This window comes from Myotis myotis, unplaced genomic scaffold (assembly GCF_014108235.1).
Source record: "Myotis myotis isolate mMyoMyo1 unplaced genomic scaffold, mMyoMyo1.p scaffold_m19_p_8, whole genome shotgun sequence".
Classification (NCBI taxonomy): domain Eukaryota; kingdom Metazoa; phylum Chordata; class Mammalia; order Chiroptera; family Vespertilionidae; genus Myotis; species Myotis myotis.
In genome coordinates, this window is record NW_023416390.1 from 9980602 (window position 1) to 10002646 (window position 22045).

The following is a 22045-nucleotide window of genomic DNA, read 5'->3' on the forward strand; positions in this document are numbered from 1 at the left end:
TCCTGCTCTAGAAGGCAGGCCATTCCATTTCCTGCCCCCCCCCCCTCATTCCCCGCCCCATGGCCTTATCTCTCAGGCCTCCTCTCCTAGGACTCTGAAGCAAAGATGATAAGATCCCCAGAGGAAAGCATTTGCAAAGTGCTCTGAGTGCTTTGATGAAATTGATTGGGTAAATGGAAACATATTTCTTTTCAAACTGCTTTAGCCTATTAAAAAAGTAAGGTATGCAAATGCAATGACTCACCATTTAACAAATAATGAAGGTACTTTGTCATTTTAAATATTATTTCACAAGAGATATTTCCAGCAATAAAAAACCAGAACTGCTTGCTTTGAAATGTTTAAAAAAATAAATACTGCTTGATATCTTTAAAGCAGGGCTTTCAAGATCGTTGATTGAGTTAACATTTTGTTGAATTTTTCTAGCTTCTCTTTTGAAGGGTCTGAAACATGCCAATATTGTGCTCCTGCATGACATAATCCACACCAAAGAGACACTGACATTCGTTTTCGAATACATGGTGAGTTGCCCCAGCATTTTACAAAGCATGAGGGAAAAGCCTGGTGTTTGTATAATGAATCTGTTAATATTTTATGGCATGATAAAATTTTCATTACAATGTGGAAAGTGTCATGGAAATTTTCATTATTACGATTAACAGAGCCTATTGTTCTTATGCTTATTCTTGAATCTTGCCTCTTTGCCCATTATATTTGCTGTCTCTTTCCCCTCACCAGCAGTAATTCATAAGAATTTTGAGTTTGCCTCCTAAATAAAACGTTTACACCTTTTAAAAAAAAAATCTATTTTTAACCACCAGCTGAGCAGAGCCCAACATGTTTCATTGATAATGAAGATATAAACCCCAAGGTTTTAAAACATTGTATATAAGTTTACTAAAGAATAACTCACTGTAGTATTTCTGAGAGGGAAAACTTTTCAAATATTAGCAGGAAGAAATCATACGGTATGTGTATTTGACTTGCCTCCGAGAAGAGTGGAAACTCCCTGTGTCTTTGTGTTCGGGGACAGTCATTTACGTAAATAGAGCATCTTGTTGTGCCGGGAAACAAGCTTCCTTCTAACAGCAGCCAGTTAGAAAGATACACTGGGTTTGACCTCAGCAGTGGGGTCTCAGAAAACCTAGCTGTGTGCCTTCTGCCCCTTATTCTCAAAAACCTGAACTTTGTAAGACCTCTGGCAGTCAAATGTACGGTCTGCTGCAGGGCACTGTGCAAGCACCACTAACAACAGTCTCTCCACCGTTTCCTGTAGCACACGGACCTGGCCCAGTACATGTCCCAGCACCCGGGAGGGCTGCACCCTCACAACGTCAGGGTGAGTGCTGCGAGGGGCAGGCCTCTCTGGCTCGCCCACAGGAGAATTTTGAAACAGGCTGACAGTGCAAAGCAAAGTCCCAGGACACAAAATAAGAAGATGGCCATCATTAATATTCTAGAGAAAAGTTAAAAAAAGAAAAGAAAGAAAGTTGTCCTTCTAGATATGGAGCAATGTTTAGTGGTTTTCTGGACAGACTAACTTTGTCAGTCATTGCTATCATTGCAAATGTGTGCCTAGAAGCATAAGCCAATTAAAAGAATTGCACTGAGAAAAACAAGTGAAGGTAGGCCATCTTTTATAAAATAAATACCTTTTTCATGGCAGACTGCTGTGCTCTGTGATAAAGTTTGTGTTGTGTTTATAGTTCCCACTAGAATTAGCCAACAAACCACCTGTGTTGGATCCTGATCAGTTACCCTTTTGCCTGTCTGATCAGGTCCTGTTATCTATGGAGCCAGCTTCCATTTTTTCCCAGTCATTAGAATAGAAATAATAATGACCTCTTAACAGATGTAATTCTACTTGTGTTATAAATCATTTGTATTTTATACTTTTCATTCTCTAAAGTTTTATTGGCATTTAATTAATTAACCCTAGACACATGAGATTTGCATATGTACTCATTCATTTAACTAATAATTTATGTATTAATTTATTCATTCAAGAAATACTTATTGAGGTCTTAGTACTATATTAAGTTCTGAGGTTTTACTAATGAATAAGTTGTATTTCTGACTTTCAGTGTGCTTAAAGCCCAGTAAGATAATGTGGACTTAAATGGGCAGTGAGAAGCAAAGTGACAAGGCTATGGCTGTGTTAATAGGAATGTTATGAGACTCTTAATAAGGGGCTTAATCTCCTCTTAGAGGCAAGGGGGGGAAAGGTTGAGGGGAGAGGAGTTGAGAGAAATGAAGAAATCTTAATAGCTATTGGAGAATGGGGTAGAGAACTAACTAGGGAAACCAAGAAAGTCTAGGAGTGTATTAAATATTGTAATGAGAATGAAAATCATTAAGTTATCTGCATGTTCATGGGATTATTTTTTAAATGGCAGTGCTGCCATAGCCGGTATTGCTCAGTGGATAGAGCATCAGCCCTGAGGACTGAAGGGTCCCAGATTTGATTCCGGTCAAGGGCATATATGTGATTTGCAGGCTGGATCCCTGGCCTTGGTCAGAGGCACATGTGGGAGGCAACCAATCGATGTGTCTCTCTCACATCAATGTTTCTCTCTCTCTTTCTCTCCCCCTTCCTTCCACTCTAAAAGTCAATGGAAAAATATCCTCAGGTGAAGATTAACAAACAAACAAACAAACAAACAAATAAATAAATAAATAAATGGCAGTGCTTAGCCATTTGAATAGAGCAGTGGTTCTCAACCTTCCTAATGCCGCGACCCTTTAATACAGTTCTTCATGTTGTGGTGACCCCCAACCATAAAATTATTTTCATTGCTACTTCATAACTGTAATTTTGCTACTGTTATGAATCGTCATGTAAATATCTGATATGCAGGATGTCTTTTCATTGTTACAAATTGAACGTAATTAAAGCATAGTGATTAATCACAAAAACAATATGTAATTATATATGTGTTTTCCGATGGTCTTAGGCAACCCCTGTGAAAGCATCGTTCGACCCCTTTGCAAAGGGGTCGCGACCCACAGGTTGAGAACTGCCGGAATAGAGGAACAGAGAAAGTAGACAGTTTATTGATTCAGATTTGGGGTTTTGCCAGATAAGTGAGAGGAAAAGACCATTTGGCAAGAGAATTGAAGAGAATGTCAAAAGGTTAAGCTGGTGGCCAGAGGCTTCTAAACTGAGGGAAGAAGTGAAGATAGGCAGGGTGCTGAAAGCTAGGTAGAAAGCAGAAGAGTCAAGAAACTAGACTAGAGGTGTTGATTACATAGAAAAACGATTGCAGGAAAAATAATGGTGAGAAAGATTTTCAGGCTTATGTGACTCACATATAAGACACTGTGCTAAATGCTTCAGAGGAAAAAAAGACATGGAAGATAGATTCCGGCCCTCAAGACACTTACATCCAAAAACAAGATAAAAGAAATACACACCAATACTATTACATGGCATTTGTGAATAATGCCAAGTAAGAAATAAGACCTAGTTTGTAGATGTGTAAAGAAGTAGAATATATTTTCTCATTTTAAGAGGCTTCATTCAAGCCAGAATTCAAAACATACCTTCATTTTAAGAGGCTGAAATAGGGGAAGATGTTACAGAAAGGAGGAACGTGTTCACCAAAGGTACAGAGCAGGGAAATAGAGGGTGTATTCAAGGAAGAGGATCCCAGAATCATGGACTGTTAGGGCAATGGGGCCGACAGTGGTTTTCAGTTTTTGGGTTCTGACCCATTAGTGGGGATTAGCAACCAACATTTTTTTTAAAATATATTTTATTGATTTTTTACAGAGAGGAAGGGAGAGAGATAGAGAGTTAGAAACATCGATGAGAGAGAAACATCGATCAGCTGCCTCCTGCACATCTCCTACTGGGGATGTGCCCGCAACCCAGGTACATGCCCTTGACCGGAATCGAACCTGGGACCTTTCAGTCCGCAGGCCGACGCTCTATCCACTGAGCCAAACCGGTTTCGGCAGCAACCAACATTTTAAAAAATGAAATGAAATGGGTAAGAAGAGAATAGAAAATGTTTTGTGCAACTTTTGTTCTAGTTGAAACTGTACTTATATCTGGATATGGATGTAAATACTGGGTACATATATATTTGGTTGCAATACAAAAAATGCTTTAAAAACACTGGGCTGATCTAACTTTTTTGTTTTGCAGAATTGGAATCTAAGATTTGAGAGGACAAATATTTTGCCAGAGGTTATAGAGCCAGCCTTTGCCATAGCTAAATATGATTCTTGGTTAGGATGCTTTTCCACTACTGCCATGTTGCACCTCTGGTCCTATTGGCCTGACATGTAGAATATATTAGTGAAGTGGGGTATATAAGTCTGGGGAAATTGATTGGGTAGGTGGCCGAGAGCCTCACTTTCTAAGATGTGGACTCTATTCCTTAGACATTAGAGTTATTAAAGGGGGTTGAGTTGAGAGAGCATGACATGATCAGAAGAAAATTTATGTAACTGTGGTCTGTGGGATGGATTAAAGAGAGGAGACTAGAGTCAGAAATTCCAGTTAGGAGTTTATTGATGTGGTCTAGCCCAGTGCTTCTCAAACTTCAGTGAGCAGATGAATGACTTGGGGCTCTGATCCAGGCGGCCTACGGTGAGCCTGAGCTACTGTTTCTAACATGATCCCGGGGGATGTGGATGCTGCTGGTCAAGGAACAGGAAGGATCTAGGTAAGAAGTAATAAAGGCCTAAATTATGGTAGTGAAGGTGAGAATGGAAAGGAATGTGAAAAATGAAAACAATGAAGAGTTCATCCAGGACATGAAGAGGGAGAGGGTGAGGCCAAACATGACTGATTTTGAGTTTGATTCACCAGAAGAATTATAGCTCTATTACTAGAAATAGAAGAAGTTGGTTTGGAGAAGAGGAGGAGTCCTATCTTAGATGGAATGAGCTCCTAGTTGAGGTTAGGGTTAAGGTTGTGTGTGTATATATATATAGAGAGAGGGGGTGGGGTGGGGAGAAAAGAGGAATGTGGATCTTAGAGGGAAATAGTGAGTTAAGTTTTGGACATTTTGAGTTTGATGTGATTATAGGATGTCCAAGTGAACTTCAGATTATTCGGGTCTAAAGTTCAAGAGAGAGTCTGAGTTGGAGATAAAGATTTTGAAATCTGCAGAGTACAGTTGTTAGTTGAGTCAGTTAGTAGATAAGATGGCTAGGGGGAGTATGTGGAGTGATAAGAGAAGGTCCAGGATGGAGCCCTAAGGAATTTAAATATATTAGAGATCAGTAGAGGAAGTGGATAGAACCCATAAAAAAAGAGGCTTCAGAGAAGTAGGAGAAAAATTATAAGATTGTGTTACCAAGGAAGAGCTTCAGGAAGGTCAACAGTTCCAAATGCTGCAAAGAGAAGGAATGAGAGGTATCCATTGGATTTCCATAGCGAAAGGCATTGGTGACCATGGTAAAACAACAACACCTAATGAATGACATGATCAAAATAGTTGCTTATGATGGCAAGACCTACTGTGTTATCATGGAGTGAGGGGCTGAAGCTGCCTGGAGAAGAAGACCACTGAAGGTCAGCTTGCCATGTTCACACGGGCACTGATGTCAAGGGAGCAACAGCTGTGATTTCGAGAGAATGATGCAGGGTGGTCGGTGTGTGGATGACAGTGACAAGGGGAGTAGAGGAAGACGTAGCTGGATGGCAAGAAAGTCTAAGCAACAGGGGTTTTTTCTTAAGGGTAGAGAAGGAATGGTTTTGAAGTGGGAGTGAGGAGTCAGGAGGCAGCTGACCCCACCCCCCTGCGATCAGATGTCTGAGTGAGCTGTAGAAAAGCTATAAAGGAGCAGTGAGCTCAAGGTCCCATTGAAGGAAAGGAGCCGGAAGAAAACCCATCAGAGGTTGCGTTGTAGAGAGTTTTTAATCCAGGATTGAGGCGTGAAGAGTGAGCAGTGAAAAGGTTTGGGAGAGGAAGGAACCATGGATTACATGAAAGGAAGCACAGAGCAATACAGAGATGAGCTTATGGGAGGGAAAAAGAATAGTCCGAGAGGCTTATATTTTGAGTAGTGACCACAGAAGACATGGTGAGAACCGCCTGGGATTTAACAAACCCCAGGGATCCCTGGTGAGTGGAGCACTAGGGCTTCCCTGCAGGACGTGGCTGACTCATCTGATTGTGTTCTGAGGGATTCCCGCCCAGATGGCAGTAGCCCAAACGAATTACATTTTGTTCCCAAGAGCCTCACTGTGTTGGAAACAGAACTCACCCCTGAGGTACAGGAAGCCTCTCTGGAAAGAGCCACCCACGATCTGGCTTGATGTGGACTGAGAAAAAGCACCATCCGATTGGGTCATTATTGGTGAAGCTTCGGCAGGGTTGAGGGAAGACTCCAGGCTGGAAAGGATTGAAGAGTGAGTGGGTGGTGAGCTTCGTCAGCACACGCTGCCATTTGGAGAAGGGTGGCTGTGGGACCCCATGCCTGACCACCACGGGTGCTTTACTGTGTACACAAGCTTGCAGACAGAGACGTGGAACCAAGGAGGAAAGACTGAGAGCGAGAAGGTGGGAGGTGGGTGTGACTAATTAGTGAGAACAGCCTCTCCTTGGGACATGAAAGGCACTTCAGCCGGGCCCTCCCTCGGAGAAGCTCTGCGGCTGACTCAGCCCGCCCACTCCCTTTCCCTGTCATGTTTTGACTTTCTGTCTTTTCTCTGGCTTCCCAGGCTGGTGTAGTGGAGTCAGGCACGTCTGAATTTGAGCTGTGGCCCTGACTCTTTCTAGACATGTTTTCAAAGTTTCCTATTTTTCTTACCTGTGAAGTGAGGGCAAGCATACCTTCCTCACAGGGGTGTATTGGGGATTGATTACAAAAGGTGACAGGCATTCCATAAACGATATTTTCCCTTTCTTCCTTCTTCTGTCTCTCCCTCGCGGATCTCCATCTTTCTGTCTTCTGTCGCTCACCTGTCTCCATCTCTCTCTCTCCTATACTGTCCCACTGAAAAACATAGACTGTGGCAACGTATCTTTCAGCTGGGATTTCAGTTGGATTTTTTTTTATATTGTCTTTTCCATAAATATTATAACCAATTGGAAGGTTTAAATGATGGTATAAGAATTTTGTGTTTCGGTAGCGTAGTGGTTTGATGAGTGGAAAAGTAAATAGTGTGTGTATTTGAAGCACAAAGAAGATAAAGCCTTGGGAAGATTCATAGGACCAGTGAACATTTGAAGTAGGAGTCTCAAGAAGTTTTTTTTTTTTTTAATATATATATTTTTATTGATTTCAGAGAGGAAGAGAGAGAGATAGAAACATCAATGGTGAGAGGGAATCATTGATCGGCTGCCTCCTGCACACCCCACACTGGGGAGCAAGCCCGCAACCCGGGCACGTGCCCCCAACCGGAATCGAGCCTGGGACCCTTCAGTCTGGAGGTCAACTCTATCCACTGAGGAAAACTGGCTAGGGCTCAAGAAATTGTTAACATTCCTACATGGCTTATGAAACTGATGTGGGATCTGCATTGCACCTACACGGCCACAGAGTGCTGTGGTAGGTAACCCCCCCAAGGCTCCTGCTTCGGTCAGACCAGGCTGCTCATGAACTTGGCTCCAGTGTGTCCAAGTCATTGTGAGATCAGTACAGGTCCCAGCATCTCTGCAGTTCCTACTTTCCAAGGTGTGGTGGGAAAGTGGATTCATCCACACAGCTCTGTGTCTGCTATTTTGCCTGCGTCCACAGGAAGCCCGGGGCTGGTCCTTTCTTTTCTAAACTGTCAGAACATGTTTGTAGTTGGCATTGGTCTTTGTAAACACTAATTGTTGGTATTTGAATTCTCAATTGCCAGGGGCGCTGGAAAATAGCAAAAGACACTTGGAAAATGGAGCATTCTTTTCCCCCTTAAACTTCTATAATGGTGGGGATCTAAAAATGTCTGGTTACTGTGCCTTATAACCATGTGCAACATTTAAAATTTGGGGCCCTGAATGAATTTTTTCTGTTGTTTCCCTTTCCTTCTTCTTTCTTCTCTCTGCTATTTATTCCTCAGTCTCTTGATTTTTTTTTTTTTTTGGGGGGGGGGGCGGTTAATTTCTTTTGGTCTCTCTTCCCTCTTAATCTCTACTGTATATTTCCCTTATTTTCAACTTTCAACCTAAGACTTTAAAAATAGGTTTAAAAAGATAATGGTCCCTTTCTTTCCTTTTACTATCTAAGGATACGTTTCCCAGTCTGGTCTCCTTGTGTTGTGTTTTTAAAAGGCTTTCATATCAGAGAGCTTGGGAAATGTAAGCAGTTGTAAACCTTAGAATATCATTTCCAGGTCAACTTTGATCTTACATGCCAAGTTTGTCGGTGGGAAAAAAAAAAATTTAAATCTCTCAAATCTAAATCAATAACTAGTGTTCCAAGAGAAACTTCAAAGTTTCACTCTAGATTTTAAGGAAGGGTAATTCCTTCAATACCAAAGACATGAGATGTCAGGGAAATCCAGAATCCCTTTGTTTAGGACATGGTCTACTTACTTGTACTTTCTCCCCCTCTGAATAGAAAATCTCCTTTTTTTTTTCTTTTCTTTCTTTCTTTTTTTTTTTTTTTATCTCTCAAGAGGCACTTTTACTATATTCTACGGATGACTGTTTTTGATTTAGAGGAGAAATCCACACGTACTGGCTCCAATCTGTGTAGATAAGGTGTTCATTCCTTCCAGCTTTTCATGTTTCAACTTTTGCGGGGCCTGGCGTACATCCACCACCAACACGTTCTTCACAGGGACCTGAAACCTCAGAACATTCTCATCAGTCACCTGGGAGAGCTCAAGCTGGCTGACTTTGGTAAGCTGCCCCTCGAGCCTCTTTCTGGGCTGTGAACAATGATGCTTTTGTGTACACGTGTTTAAAGCATCGACGAGTCCTGGCCTTTGAAAAGTTGAGGCTCAGGGAGAGCGGTGCTTTGTGAGGAGATCAAACTACCATATAGGAAGTGCGAGGCAAGACATGGAGAGATTGGCAGCTCTCTAGGATCATATCAAGCTCCTGTCTGGTCAGATCCTAAAACTTGGGAACCCCTACTAGTCTACTGCCTTTTTTGATATAGAGACATTTGTAGAGTGAACTGTACTTGGTAGGTTTCTGTAAATCTGGGTGGAGAGACAGATTCTATCAGAGTAGATTGAGGATATCCCAGAACAACAGGATCAAGCCCCAGATTGTCTAATAGACTCTTCCTGCAATGAAGGCTCTTTGTATCTATATAGGTGAGGCTTTTATTTCCACCAAAGTGATGCTGATTTCTCCTGAGCATTACTGTATCTTTCCATTTTAGCACTTATCAAGTTTATAATCACACACACACACACACACACACACACACACACACACACACTCATTTGTGTGACAATTTTGACTCTTCCACTAGACTGTGGGCATTATGTGCCGGGAGCCGGTCCATCCTTGCTGTTTCAAGGGACCTGGCATATATGGCATATTGTTCTTAATATGTTTGCTCACCTTCTTGGCACTATGTGTTTTAACCAAGGTCTCCTCTCTGAGAAAGGTTGTTTCCCCAGGTAGGGATTTTCCCCTGAAGTTAGGGAGGGAATAAAACCTCTTAACTAAGTGCCAGGCGGGTAATTAATCACTTTAACTACGAACAATCATGCTTAAGCTACATAATCTTTACTCCCCGGAATGACGATAAGAAACGCCCTAACCTTTGTAATAGAGATTGATAGGATTGAATCAACTGGTATAAATACAGATGCAACAAGACAGCAAGACACAGAACTTAGAACACAGAACTTAGAAGACAGAACCTACACAGAACCTAGAGACAGAAGAACTTCGCTGGAGAGAACATGGCAAAAGATCCTGGACTGAACCTGACTATAGAACATGGCAAGAGAACCTGACTAGAACCTGGTGACTGAACCTGGCTGGAGAACCTGGACAGAACCTGGCTGGAAAACCTAGCGAGGGAACCTGGCTGCAGAACCTGGCTGGAGAACCTGGCTGGAGAACCTAGCAAGAGAACATGGACACAGAACCTGGCTGGAGATCCTAACCAGAACTTCGCTGGAGATCCTGGCTAGAGATCCTGGCTAGGCTGCTGATCAACTGAACACTGTCTCTGTGTCATTCCTTCTTCGCCAACTCCATCCACACCTTTGGGGACCCCTGGACCCGCTGGGGTTGGACCCCGGCATCTGGTGCCCGAACAGGGACCCCTAGGTAAGCGCCCTGCACTCGGGACGGATAGGACTCCACCGTAGGAAGAGGGTGGATAGTCTTTGCCGACTCCGTCCACACCTTTGGGAAGCCCTGGAACAGGATTCCCCTAGGTAAGCCCCCCCCCCCCCCGCCCATTGAGAACCCCCACACTCGGGACGGATAGGACTCCACCAGGGTGCTACAGACCCCCCTATAGAGGATAAGTAGGGTAAGAAGGTGGATAGTACAGAACTTAGATTGAGAAGATGTGCCATACTGAGTCCAAAGAAAGAAGACTCTGTATTGATCTTTAGATTAAGAAGATGTGCCATACTGAGTCTAAAGAAATGGCTCTGTATTGATCTTTTAACACATATGCTTGCTAGCAGAGGAATTAAGGTTACTCCCAGTCAGACAGAACGTTTTATACAAGAAGTATGTCCATGCTTTTCTGAGGAAGGAAAGGTAAATGTAAAGGCATGGGAGGAGGTAGGCCCAAGGAGCCTTATCCTTAACCCCACTGCAGCCTTTCCACCCCGGGAAAGTGCAGGATTGGCAAGCTCTCCCTGGGGTGATAGATCAGGACTCAGGTAATAGCGGAAAGCGCCAATCCTACTCTTAAAATGGATACAAGAGAGCATTTGGGGTTTTTCTTTTTAATGCCTGCTTTTAAAAAATAAAAAAGGGGGAATTTGCCCGGAGCCGGTCCATCCTTGCTGTTTCAAGGGACCTGGCATATATGGCATATTGTTCTTAATATGTTTGCTCACCTTCTTGGCACTATGTGTTTTAACCAAGGTCTCCTCTCTGAGAAAGGTTGTTTCCCCAGGTAGGGATTTTCCCCTGAAGTTAGGGAGGGAATAAAACCTCTTAACTAAGTGCCAGGCGGGTAATTAATCACTTTAACTACGAACAATCATGCTTAAGCTACATAATCTTTACTCCCCGGAATGGAGATAAGAAACGCCCTAACCTTTGTAATAGAGATTGATAGGATTGGAATCAACTGGTATAAATACAGATGTAACAACACAGAACTCAGAAGACAGAACCAGGAGGCACAGAACCTACACAGAACGTTCTCTAGAGACAGAAGAACTTCGCTGGGGAGAACATGGCAAAAGATCCTGGACTGAACCTGACTATAGAAATTGGCAAGAGAACCTGACTAGAACCTGGTGACCGAACCTGGTTGGAGAACCTGGACAGAACCTGGCTGGAGAACCTGGAGAACCTAGCAAGAGAACATGGACACAGAACCTGGCTGGAGATACTAACCAGAACTTCGCTGGAGATCCAGAGCAGAACTTGGCTGGAGAACCTGGCTGGAGAACCTAGCAAGAGAACATGGACACAGAACCTGGCTGGAGATCCTGGCTGGAGATCCTGCTAGAGATCCTGGCTAGGCTGCTGATCAACTGAACACTGTCTCTGTGTCCTTCCTTCTTCGCCGACTCCGGCTACGCCTTTGGGAACCCCTGGACCTGCTGGGGTTGGACCCCAGCAATTATGATGGCATTATGATGGCAGCCTGGGTCCATTTTTGCTTAATGTTGTATCCCTAGTGCCTGGCACCATAGTAAGTGCTCAACAAATATTAGTTGAAGAGCTGGTTCCGTATGAGCTGGGGAGCCGCTCTTCCCTGGTTGCCAGATGTCAGATAGTTGTACTGTCGCTGCAGCACTTTATTCTGAGATAGTAGCTTTCATCCGGGTATGTACGTAAACATTTAACAGACATTCATTTATCCAAGCCCCACACAGTGACTCATCTATTGAGTATTCTTCCGGCTGTAGATCTTGTGGTTCTGTGAGATCAGTGGCTGGTTGACAAAGTGCTCTCATTGTGCAGGGGAGTCCTTGTAAATGACTCATCTAAGGTCCTACCAAACTAACCAATTTGGATTAGCAACCCTCACCCTTTATCTAACTGGGGATTCCTGGATTGCAGAAATGGAGGGCGGCCGTATTGGTTATGAAGTGAGTTCTGTCGATGTTATAGAGACCCAGAATTACAGAGGCAGAAACATGCTAGAAGCTTACTTACTCTCACATAATCGTCTGAGCTGAGCAGTCAGAACGTGTAAGGTGGCACCCCGGTGCGTGGTGCACCCTCCTTCTGTCTGTGACCCCCTGTCCCCAGGGTGTTGCCCCAGGTGCATATTTCAAGATGGCTGCCGCCTCCTTCTTATTACAGCCGGGAGGAGGGAGATCTGGAAGCTCATACATCACTCCTGTTTGTATTGTGCAGGCAAGATTTAGTCACTTATTACACTTAGCTGCCAGGAAGGCCACATCTAGCTGCAAAGTCGGCCAAACTTTGAGAAATGGACTTGATGAAGAAGTGCACAAGGATTAAGATAGTTGAGTAGCTTTATTAAAAGCACCCAGAGAGTGTGTGTTATTTTTAAATATTGTTTACTCAGCCAGCTAAACCCTCCCTGGTAGAATGTGTCACTGTGGCTCTCCAGATCCCAGGTCAATGAGTTCTGTGCTTCTCCCCTTTGGTCAGGTCTTGCTCGGGCCAAGTCCATTCCTAGCCAGACATACTCTTCAGAAGTTGTGACCCTCTGGTACCGCCCTCCTGATGCCTTGCTGGGAGCCACTGAATATTCCTCTGAACTGGACATATGGTAAGAGCTAGTGGCCCCCAAAATAGGAGTTACCCTACCCTTGAGGGTTACTTTATTTATCATCTGTACTATATTTTAAATAATAATTCTAATGATAATCACATTTGTCTACAGAAACATGAAGTGCTTTCAAATACCTATCTCATTTGATTTTTCCAATCATTCTACAAGTTTTTACAGTTAAAGAAACTGAGACTCAGATCAGTCTTGCCCAACGCATCTGAATCCTATATTCTATCATGCCTCACCTCCTAGCTCTTCTCGTCAATCCTTTGTCTTTTCTCCTTGTCCTCAGAGAAACACACACACACACACACACACACACACACTCGTCTGTACATGCATGCTCACACATGTCCAAACATAGTTCAGAGCCTGGTGGCAAAAGCATAATGACCAAGAATCAGGAGACCTGATTTTTATGCCAATTCTACTTCTAATCAGTTTCTGTGGATTCTGTTATCTTGAAAAAGCCATGTATCCTCTTTATGTCTATGTTTCTCTATTTTTAAAATGAGGGTAACAAACTCTCCCCTTGAGGGGTTAAATGGGATTGTAGTTCAAGTGTAAGAACAAGATAGATGGTGTCAAGTAGAACCACATTGTTGGGGAGGCTCTTGGATTAAAAGGATGTGGTGATGAGTGTGGGCTCTCAGGCACTCCTTCTTCCTAGGCAGTGGTGTTATGTTATCTAGACCTTATTCCTGAAATATCTCAGGCATGTGGGGGCCACAGTTAGATGTGTGGTGACCACAGTCATAGGCACCTCCTAAAAGGTAAAAAAATACATGGACTTCTTTCAAGACCTTAGAAGGTCATATATAAACGGTAGGCCCTGTTTTTTTAAAAAAAATCAACAATGGATTAAAAGCATTAGACATTGTCCTAAAAGGCTAAACTAAGCTTTAGATTTCCCAAAGAATTGAGAAAGGTTGCAGAAATTTCCCCCAGTGTATCTGGAGCATTGATTTCCTAATCCCCGGTGCCAGCACACACAGAGAAGGGTTAGGGCAGGTGGAGACCATTGGATGGTATTCACCAGCTCAGTTTCTGAGTTGGCTTATCTCATAGTTGACCATTGCTAGCAACCAAAATGATTTTAAACCATTTGACAGTTTTCCATTATTTCTAGTCTTCTCCACTTACTGTTTTTAAATTATACCTTTTATAGGGTGTCCCAAAATTCACACAAGATTTGAATTTTGCGTGAGCATTAACAACAACAACAAAAAATAAAAGCCTAATTTTACTTGGTTTATTGAATCTGATTCTAATATCTGTTGCCCTTTGATTTCAATCCCTTCAATTTGATAAGCATTGCCAAGTACCAATTATGGCCCTGGAGCAGGGACAATGAAGACCAATGAAGACCATGGCTTTGCGTATGTGCCAGCAAAGCCGTGGAGGCCATTTACCTGATGTCCTATTCCATACATAACCTTATACTGTATACTTTATGAATCAATAAAAAATTTACAATTTTTAATTATAAACCTGTGTTTTCTATCAAAATTACTTCTTGCCTGAATTTTGGGACACCCTATATATCTGTTGCTTTAAAGATAAGAAGCAAAAAAGAATGTGGATATTTAAAGACAAGCTAATGAGAAGATTTAAAATGACAATAGTTCTAAAAATTTGACTCAAGACATTACTGACCAGATTCTTTGTTAATCCTCACCTGAGGATACTTTTTCCATTGATTTTTTAAGAGAGAGTGGAAGGAGGGGAAAAGACAGAGAGAGAGTACATGCCCTTTACCAGAATCAAACCCAGGATCCTTCAGTCCACAGGCCAATGCTCTATCCACTGAGCCAAACCAGCTAGAGCTAACCAAATTCTTAAGTTACATTTGTCTGATCAAAGATGTTTTAACACATATCAAGATGTCTCCTACATATGAAAAATCATTAAAAAGTAAATATGTGGCTATTATATCCAAATTGACTTTTTAAAAATTGGGGATAAAAACAACCTGTTGTTAGAGGGGGAAGAAATCTTCTTGCAAACCTCAATCTGGTAGCTTTTATTCACATACGTACAAAAGTCTAAGAATAAGCCAGTTGATTATTTAAAATGCAAACCCAATATTAGCTCATGAAAACAGTCTATATTTCTTTAGAAATAATAAAATACAGTTAGATTTTAATTTAATGTATATATTAAATTATATATTAAATATATATATATATATATATATATATATATATATATATATAGTGTCCCAAAATTCACGCAAGATTTGAATTTTGCGTGAGCATTAACAACAACAACAACAAAAAATAAAAGCCTAATTTTACTTGGTTTATTGAATCTGATTCTAATATCTGTTGCCCTTTGATTTCAATCCCTTCAATTTGATAAGCATTACCAAGTACCAATTATGGCCCAGGAGCAGGGACAATGGAGACCAATGAAGACCATGGCTTTGCATATGTGCCGGCAAAGCCGTGGAGGCCATTTACCCGATGTGCTATTCCATACATAATCCTCTACTGTATACTTTATGAATCAATAAAAAATTTACAATTTTTAATTATAAATCTGTGTTTTCTATCAAAATTACTTCTTGCGTGAACCAGACACAGGATAAAAATTATTCTTAAACTTGTTTATCAAGAAATCGTCTGCCTTGGCTGGTGTGGCTCAGTTGGATAGAACATGACCCTGCACACCCCAGGGTTCGATTCCCTGACAGGTTTGACCCCAGAGAGGATGTGCTCATGAAGCAACTGATTGCTGCGTTTCTCTCACACTGATGTTTCTCTGTTTCTCAAGTCAATAAAAACATATCCTTGGGTGAGGATTAAAAAAAAAGAAAAGAAAAAGAAATCTGCTTTCTCCTACCCAAGTTAAAGTAAATTAAATAGCGTGTGCCTACAGTCAGATGGAAAAAGTAAAAATTTATCACATGGGATAAATACATATGAATAATATTAAAGACCATATTTAATATGAATCTTTAATAATATGATGATTTGTAATAAAATGCTTTACTTATATATCCTTTATCATGCCAGGCCAAAAAATGTCAAGCTGGTTCAGGGAGTTTGCAGAAGTGTGTGTTATGGTGAAAGGGATTTGGAGCCAAAGTATTGGACCGTGGGGAGAATCTCTGTAATCTGTCCACTGAGCCGTTTTTATCACCCAGAGACTATAAGAAGAAAAGTCTGCATTATTAGCCAAATAAATCATACTTCTTGGTCTGTCTCAACAACGACTCTCTCATTTGACTACATAGGAAAGGAAACATGTTTCACCCCATTTAACCTATTTTCAGACGCACACTCTTGCTGCACCTTAAATCAGCATGGGGCTTATAGTCAGCAGCATCTGACCGTAGCCATCAGCCCGGCTGCACTGTAGTTGCCATTGCACATGTGTGAACATCAAATATGCCAGCGTCAGGCCTCGCAGCATGAGTGTCAGCGACTAGGAAGAATCTTGCTGACAGAAGAGCTCCCCCTCCCTCCCTCTCCCTCCCCCAAGAACCAAACGGTTGTGGAAAGAGAGTGAATCAGACGTGTTTAGCAACATTCTTCAAGCAGGAGTCACCTCTGTAAAAAGGTGACATAGAAGTAGGCTACGTAACTGCAAGGTCAGCTCGGGAGCCCAGCACCAGTGACTGTTCGTTCTTTAATGGATTATTTTAAGACATGCTGTGTCATCAAACTCCTGATGTCGAGGGCGATACCATGGATAAACATAGACATCAAAGGGTCTGAGTCAAATGCTCAATGTGGAAAAAAGTTTCAGGAACACCTAAACCAATGTCTTTCACTTGATGTCCCAGTTTTTGCATGTACAAGTACGACATATGATGAGATAATCTGTCTAATTAAGTGTATAGCGGCCCTTTCAATAGGTATAAAGGCCACATTCTGAGCATGTCGTAGTTTAACTCCCAGGTGTTTTGTTTCTTAATAGCACACACAATAGTGGTGCCTCTTACAATGACAGCAGCTTAGGTTCAGTGGAAGAAAGCGTTCAGTTTGGAGGTTTAGAACTTTCCCTCCTCTCATAAAATGGACAGTTAATGAGCTTGAAGGAGTCAGAATGTTTGCTCCCTATACTGTGTTCCTAAATGCTGGTTGCATTCCAGTTTAACAAAAAGCTGCAGGCTGCTCTTATGTTTTGGTTGACAAAGGGACTTTTATTATTTTGCCCAAGATTTTATAAAAGCATGTGGCCTCTATTTAACTGTCCCCAAAATATTTCCTGGGAGGAGAAATGCTAGTAGTTCAGTTTTGCAGGTCTGGTTTCCTTGAAACGGTCTGTTGACTCTTATTTCTTTTACTAGGGGTGCCGGCTGCATCTTTATTGAAATGTTCCAGGGTCAACCTTTGTTTCCTGGGGTTACCAGCATCTTTGAACAGCTGGAGAAGATCTGGGAGGTAAGAGAAGAATTCCTCTTAGGAAGAAGAAATATCTGCGTTTCAAACTTTAAATCAAATTTGCCTTTGAGACGAATGACGCAGCCCGTCTGCTTTGAGATATGAAGCTCCATGTTAAGGTCATGGAGACTGGTATTTGCAATAGTATAAGTACCTTGGGAATGAGTGTCCAGAAACCCCTGTTGTTCTGTAACATCCCATGAATCCACCTGCACCCTATTACTATAGACTCGGTTTCTTGGGGCGATTTCTGCCGTTCCTACTTAAGCACATTTCTGCCTGGCCACCCCCAGCTCGAATTCTACTCTATGTCTGGCCCTGAATCTTTGTCAGCTGAAGACAGGCACTAAATTGTCATGGAACTCCAATGGAAACGAAGGCCTAGCATGTTCGTGTGAGAGAAATACAGTATTTATCATGTTCTTCCAAAACCAAATGCCTAAGATGTTAAGGTGCTTTTGCGTGTGTGGTTCCATTTCTTTTATTCTTAAGCTTATTTCAATTATGATTTACATTCCATATTATTTTGTATTAGTTTCAGGTGTACAGCATAGTGGTTAGACAATCATATACTTTATAAAGTGATTTCCCTGGCAATTCCAGTACCCACCCAGCACCATACATGGTTATTGCAATATTATTGACTACATTTCCTGTGCTGTACTTTACATCTCCATAACTCTCTTGTAGCTACCAATTTGTACTTCTTAATCCCTTCACCTTTGTCACCCAGTTCCCCCAAACTCCTCCCCTTTGGCGACTATCAGTCTGTTCTCTGTGTCTCTGAGTCTGTTTCAATTTTGTTTGCTCATTTAGTTTGGTCTTCAGACTCCACATACAAGTGAAATCATATGGTATTTGTGTTTCTCTGACTGATTTATGTCACTTAGCATAATACCCCCCAGGTTCATCCATGCTGTCATAAATGGTAAGATGTTATTCTTTTATATAGCCAAGTAATATTTCATTGCCTATCCACTCTCTATTGATAGACACTTGGGCTGCTTCCATATCTTTTTTAAAAATTTATCTTTATTGTTGAAAGTATTACAGATGTCCCTTTTTTCTCCCATTGACCGCTCCACCCCGCCCTCCCAGGCCTTCATCTCACTATTGTCTGTGTCTATGGGTTATGCATATATACAGATAATCTCTCCCCACCCACCACCCACCCCTGCCTTCCCTCTGAGATTCTGTTCCATTCTTCTTTGTCTCTGGATCTATTTTGCTTCCATATCTTGGCTATTGTAAATAACACTTCAGTGAACATAGGGGTGCATGTATTCTTTCAAATTAGTGTTTTGAGTTTCTTTGGATATGTACCCAGAAGTGGAATCACTGAGTCATAAGGCAGTTCCATTTTCACTTTTTTGAAGAACCTCCATGCTGTTTTTCATAGTGGCTGCACCAATCTGCAATCCCACCAATAGTGCATGAGGTTTCCCTTTTCTCCACATCCTTGCCAAAAGTTGTTTGTTGATTTTCTGATGATACCCATTCTGACAGGTGTGAGGTGATATCTCATTGTGTGTTTTTTAAATATATTTTTTATTGATTTCTGAGAGGAAGGGAGAGGGAGAGGGAGAGAAACATCAATGATTAGAGAAAATCATTGATTGGCTGCCTCCTGCACGCCCCCTACTGGGGACCAAGCCCACAGTCCAGGCATTTGCTCTGACCAGGAATCAAACTGTGACCGCCTGGTTCATAGGTCAACGCTCAACCACTGAGCCACACTGGCCATACTAGAAATTATCTTTAATACACACCTAAAGGTGCGGAAAACTTTAGGGAACACTGGGGAAAGGGGAAAATAATTAGTTGCCACTTCTGGAAAGTTATTGTCTCACCTCAATGAAGAAATTCTATGCCAGTCTCGTGCTAGAAATTCATGACCCAGAAGACACTGTCTTCTGGCTAAAATAAAATGTGCTTTGAGAAATTAAGACATTTTATAGAGATTAATTACTGCCATTAAAATTTTCTTTTTGATATATGGGGGCTATTATGGAGCAACATAGGAAATATTGATTTTTTTTTCTTCTCTCCAAGCTCCCCTGCAAGACCGATAAATGCTATTTCTCTTCAAACAACATCACTGGTGCCAAAACATCCTCTAAGCTGGAAGCAGCTTAACATAATAATAGCTTTAAAGCCGTAAAACCAGGGTTTGAATTCTAGCGACTTTTTAGCTAAACAAATGTGGGCAGGCTGTGTAGCTCCTCTGAGCTTCAGTTTGCTCACTTGTTAAATGGGACTGGCAGTCATGACTTCCTAGCCTTCTGTCAGAATTCCATAAGGTCAGATGCATAGCAAGTTTCCTGCACCAAAAGTGCTCAAGAAATATCTGCTGCCTTTCCCTGTCAGATAAATTATTATTGGAGAGATGTTTCAATCACCTAAGTGCGGGAAAGCCTTTCCTGATATACAGCCTCGTTGTTCCTCCGTGTGGTCTTACTTCTTGTCCCCAGTAGAGGAAGTACTTAGATATCACAGAACAGAAAGAATGGGCTAGACATTTCCCAGGACCCAGTGGCTCTCTAGTTATTGGTTCAAGTTTCCAGGACTGGCCTCGCTCGCTGACTGACACTGGCCATCTGAAGATGTGTCTGGTAATTCAGTAAGTGAAAGAATTTGCACTTGAACCTGGACATTAAGTACCAAAACAAACATGTCTTAACAGCAAAAACAAACATGTCTTGACAAATAGTTCCTCCCCAGAAAGCCATGTTCATGTCTACCATTGTCTTTATCACACTACAGTCAACCAACGGGACTTTATTTTGACATTTATGAGAACTCATTGCAAATTTAAAACAAGTGACCATATTAGAAATACCACTGGCCTGCAGTCAGAAGACGTGAGTTCGGAACCGAGCTCTAACTTCAGGTTATGAGGGAGAGCAACTCACATCACTGACCTCCCTGGGTTTCCAGCGTCATACATGTTACAGAGGCTTCTCAACCTATGACAGGTTACCTCCCCATAAACCCATCATAAGCTGAAAATGTCATAAATCAAACCATAGTAAGTCCGGGACCACTTGTATTTGATTTTCTGATTCCATGAAGTTGTGACTTCTTTGAACAAGAAGAATCTTGTAGCTCCCATCATTTAAAATCATAATATTCTTCTCTGTTTATCTGATTCCACCACCCACCCAGGTAGTTTTTATCGAGTTTGTCAACTTGCATAGCTCATTGTTGACTTTTGATCTGTACTGACCAAGGATACAGTTCCATAGTGCCTCACCATACTTTGTGAGCAGCAGGAGGTCAGATTCATTATGTCTCATTCCTACCTGGTCCTGCCAAAGGAGGACAATGGTTTTGTCATCATTGACATTTATCCCAGCTGTAGCTCCACACTCTGGGGACAAAGTGGAAAAGTCACCCCATTCAGCAGTGTGTTGTCTTTCTGCTACTACATCTCAGGCGGGTTAGAAACGTAAACATTACAAATAGTTCCTGAACTTATGTTTTACTAAATATGGTCTACCCAAATGAGAATAGGAAATCCATTTCCAGTCTACGAGAGTGGATGTAGGAATGGCTTCTTTGAAAGCAACGTGTCCATTCTAAATCTCCCTGTCTCTACACACAACCTTCCTCTACATTTATCCTGAGGTCTCACTCTTAGGAATAAAGACATTATGAGAAGTCCTGAATTTTTCTTTTACCATCTTTCTGAAGTGTGCGTGTGTGTGTGTGTGTGTGTGTGTGTGTGTGTGTGTGTGTGTGTGTGTTCACATCTGAATAGCTGTCACTGGCTTTCTGGGACCTAATTCTTTCAATAAACAGTTTTAGCAAATAATCCCAGCTGTGGTTCTAAAATCAGAATAAAACAAACTATGCAGACCTTGAATCCATTAATCAAAATGCCTTCAGTTTCCATTCCAACAAAGGCAGAAAACAGCCCCTGCAGCCCACTGTTTTCAAATATAGCACTCACTAGCTGCCTTTTTAGGAGCCTTTAGGGAGGGCGTAAATCAACAATTTTTGGTTTTCAGTTTCCCAGACTGAAGTGGAGATTTAGTAATTTTCTCAAGTGAAAACAAATTTAATAACTTTCAAATAGAAACTCAGCATCAAATTTCCAAATAAAGGATATTGAATTTTGTTTAAACGTTTAAAATCTCAAGCTTACAGCTTTTAACACAATAAACATTATTGGTATCCATTTTGCTGATTTAAGTAAACATAATACAAAATAACCATTCTGGTAACTTTCGCCTCAGAAAAATATGGATGTGGTTGTTACTTATTTCCCTTATTGCTTTCTCTTCATTATCTTTGCTTTCTTTTCATTGTACTTTGCCCGTTAACAGAAGATGTATGGCTATCTGCGAGTCACATCCACTGGTTTACGTGCACCTCTGTGCCATAAGCATCCAATGCACATGATGGTAGGTTAAAAATGAGGAATTAGCTTCCCATCCTCCTGCCCACTCCTACAAAAGTAGAAGTAGTCCAGTTCGTTTTTCACAATGGATTCAGGACCTTTAGCGCTCCTTGGGCTCAGGTGGTTGATAGGAGACGCCTGTAATCCTCCCAGTAGCTTTTCAGCTTGTTTAGGGAATGGATCAAAGAAAGAAGATTTTGCTGTGTGGTGTGATTTTTCATTCTATGAGGGAAAATAGCACTTTGGTGTCTTTTGTTCGAGGACAAGCTTAACAGGCACCACAAAATGTACTTTCCTGCCAGAGTCCTGGTCAGCAAGCCGGTGGGTATTAAGGTTCTGGATTCCTCATTGATGATCATCAGCCACTTGTTGGGCAGTTGACTTCTTACTGTCTCTGTCCAGCATTTTACAAATGGATTCTGTAGCCTCTTTCTGTAAGAAATGCTTCTAAGAA

The 22045-nt window shown here is 41.7% G+C and overlaps 1 protein-coding gene across 2 annotated transcripts in view; it reads left to right on the forward strand.

Moving 5' to 3' along the window:
* The window catches only part of CDK15 (cyclin dependent kinase 15), a 72220-nt gene that overhangs the window by 15317 nt on the left and 34858 nt on the right, over positions 1–22045 (forward strand). For both annotated transcript variants that reach the window (XM_036320817.1, XM_036320818.1), the window contains exons 5-9: positions 427–521; positions 1277–1339; positions 8666–8789; positions 12675–12795; positions 17096–17189. In XM_036320817.1, the coding sequence (XP_036176710.1) occupies positions 427–521; positions 1277–1339; positions 8666–8789; positions 12675–12795; positions 17096–17189 (497 nt within the window). The remainder of the gene's footprint in view (positions 1–426; positions 522–1276; positions 1340–8665; positions 8790–12674; positions 12796–17095; positions 17190–22045) is intronic.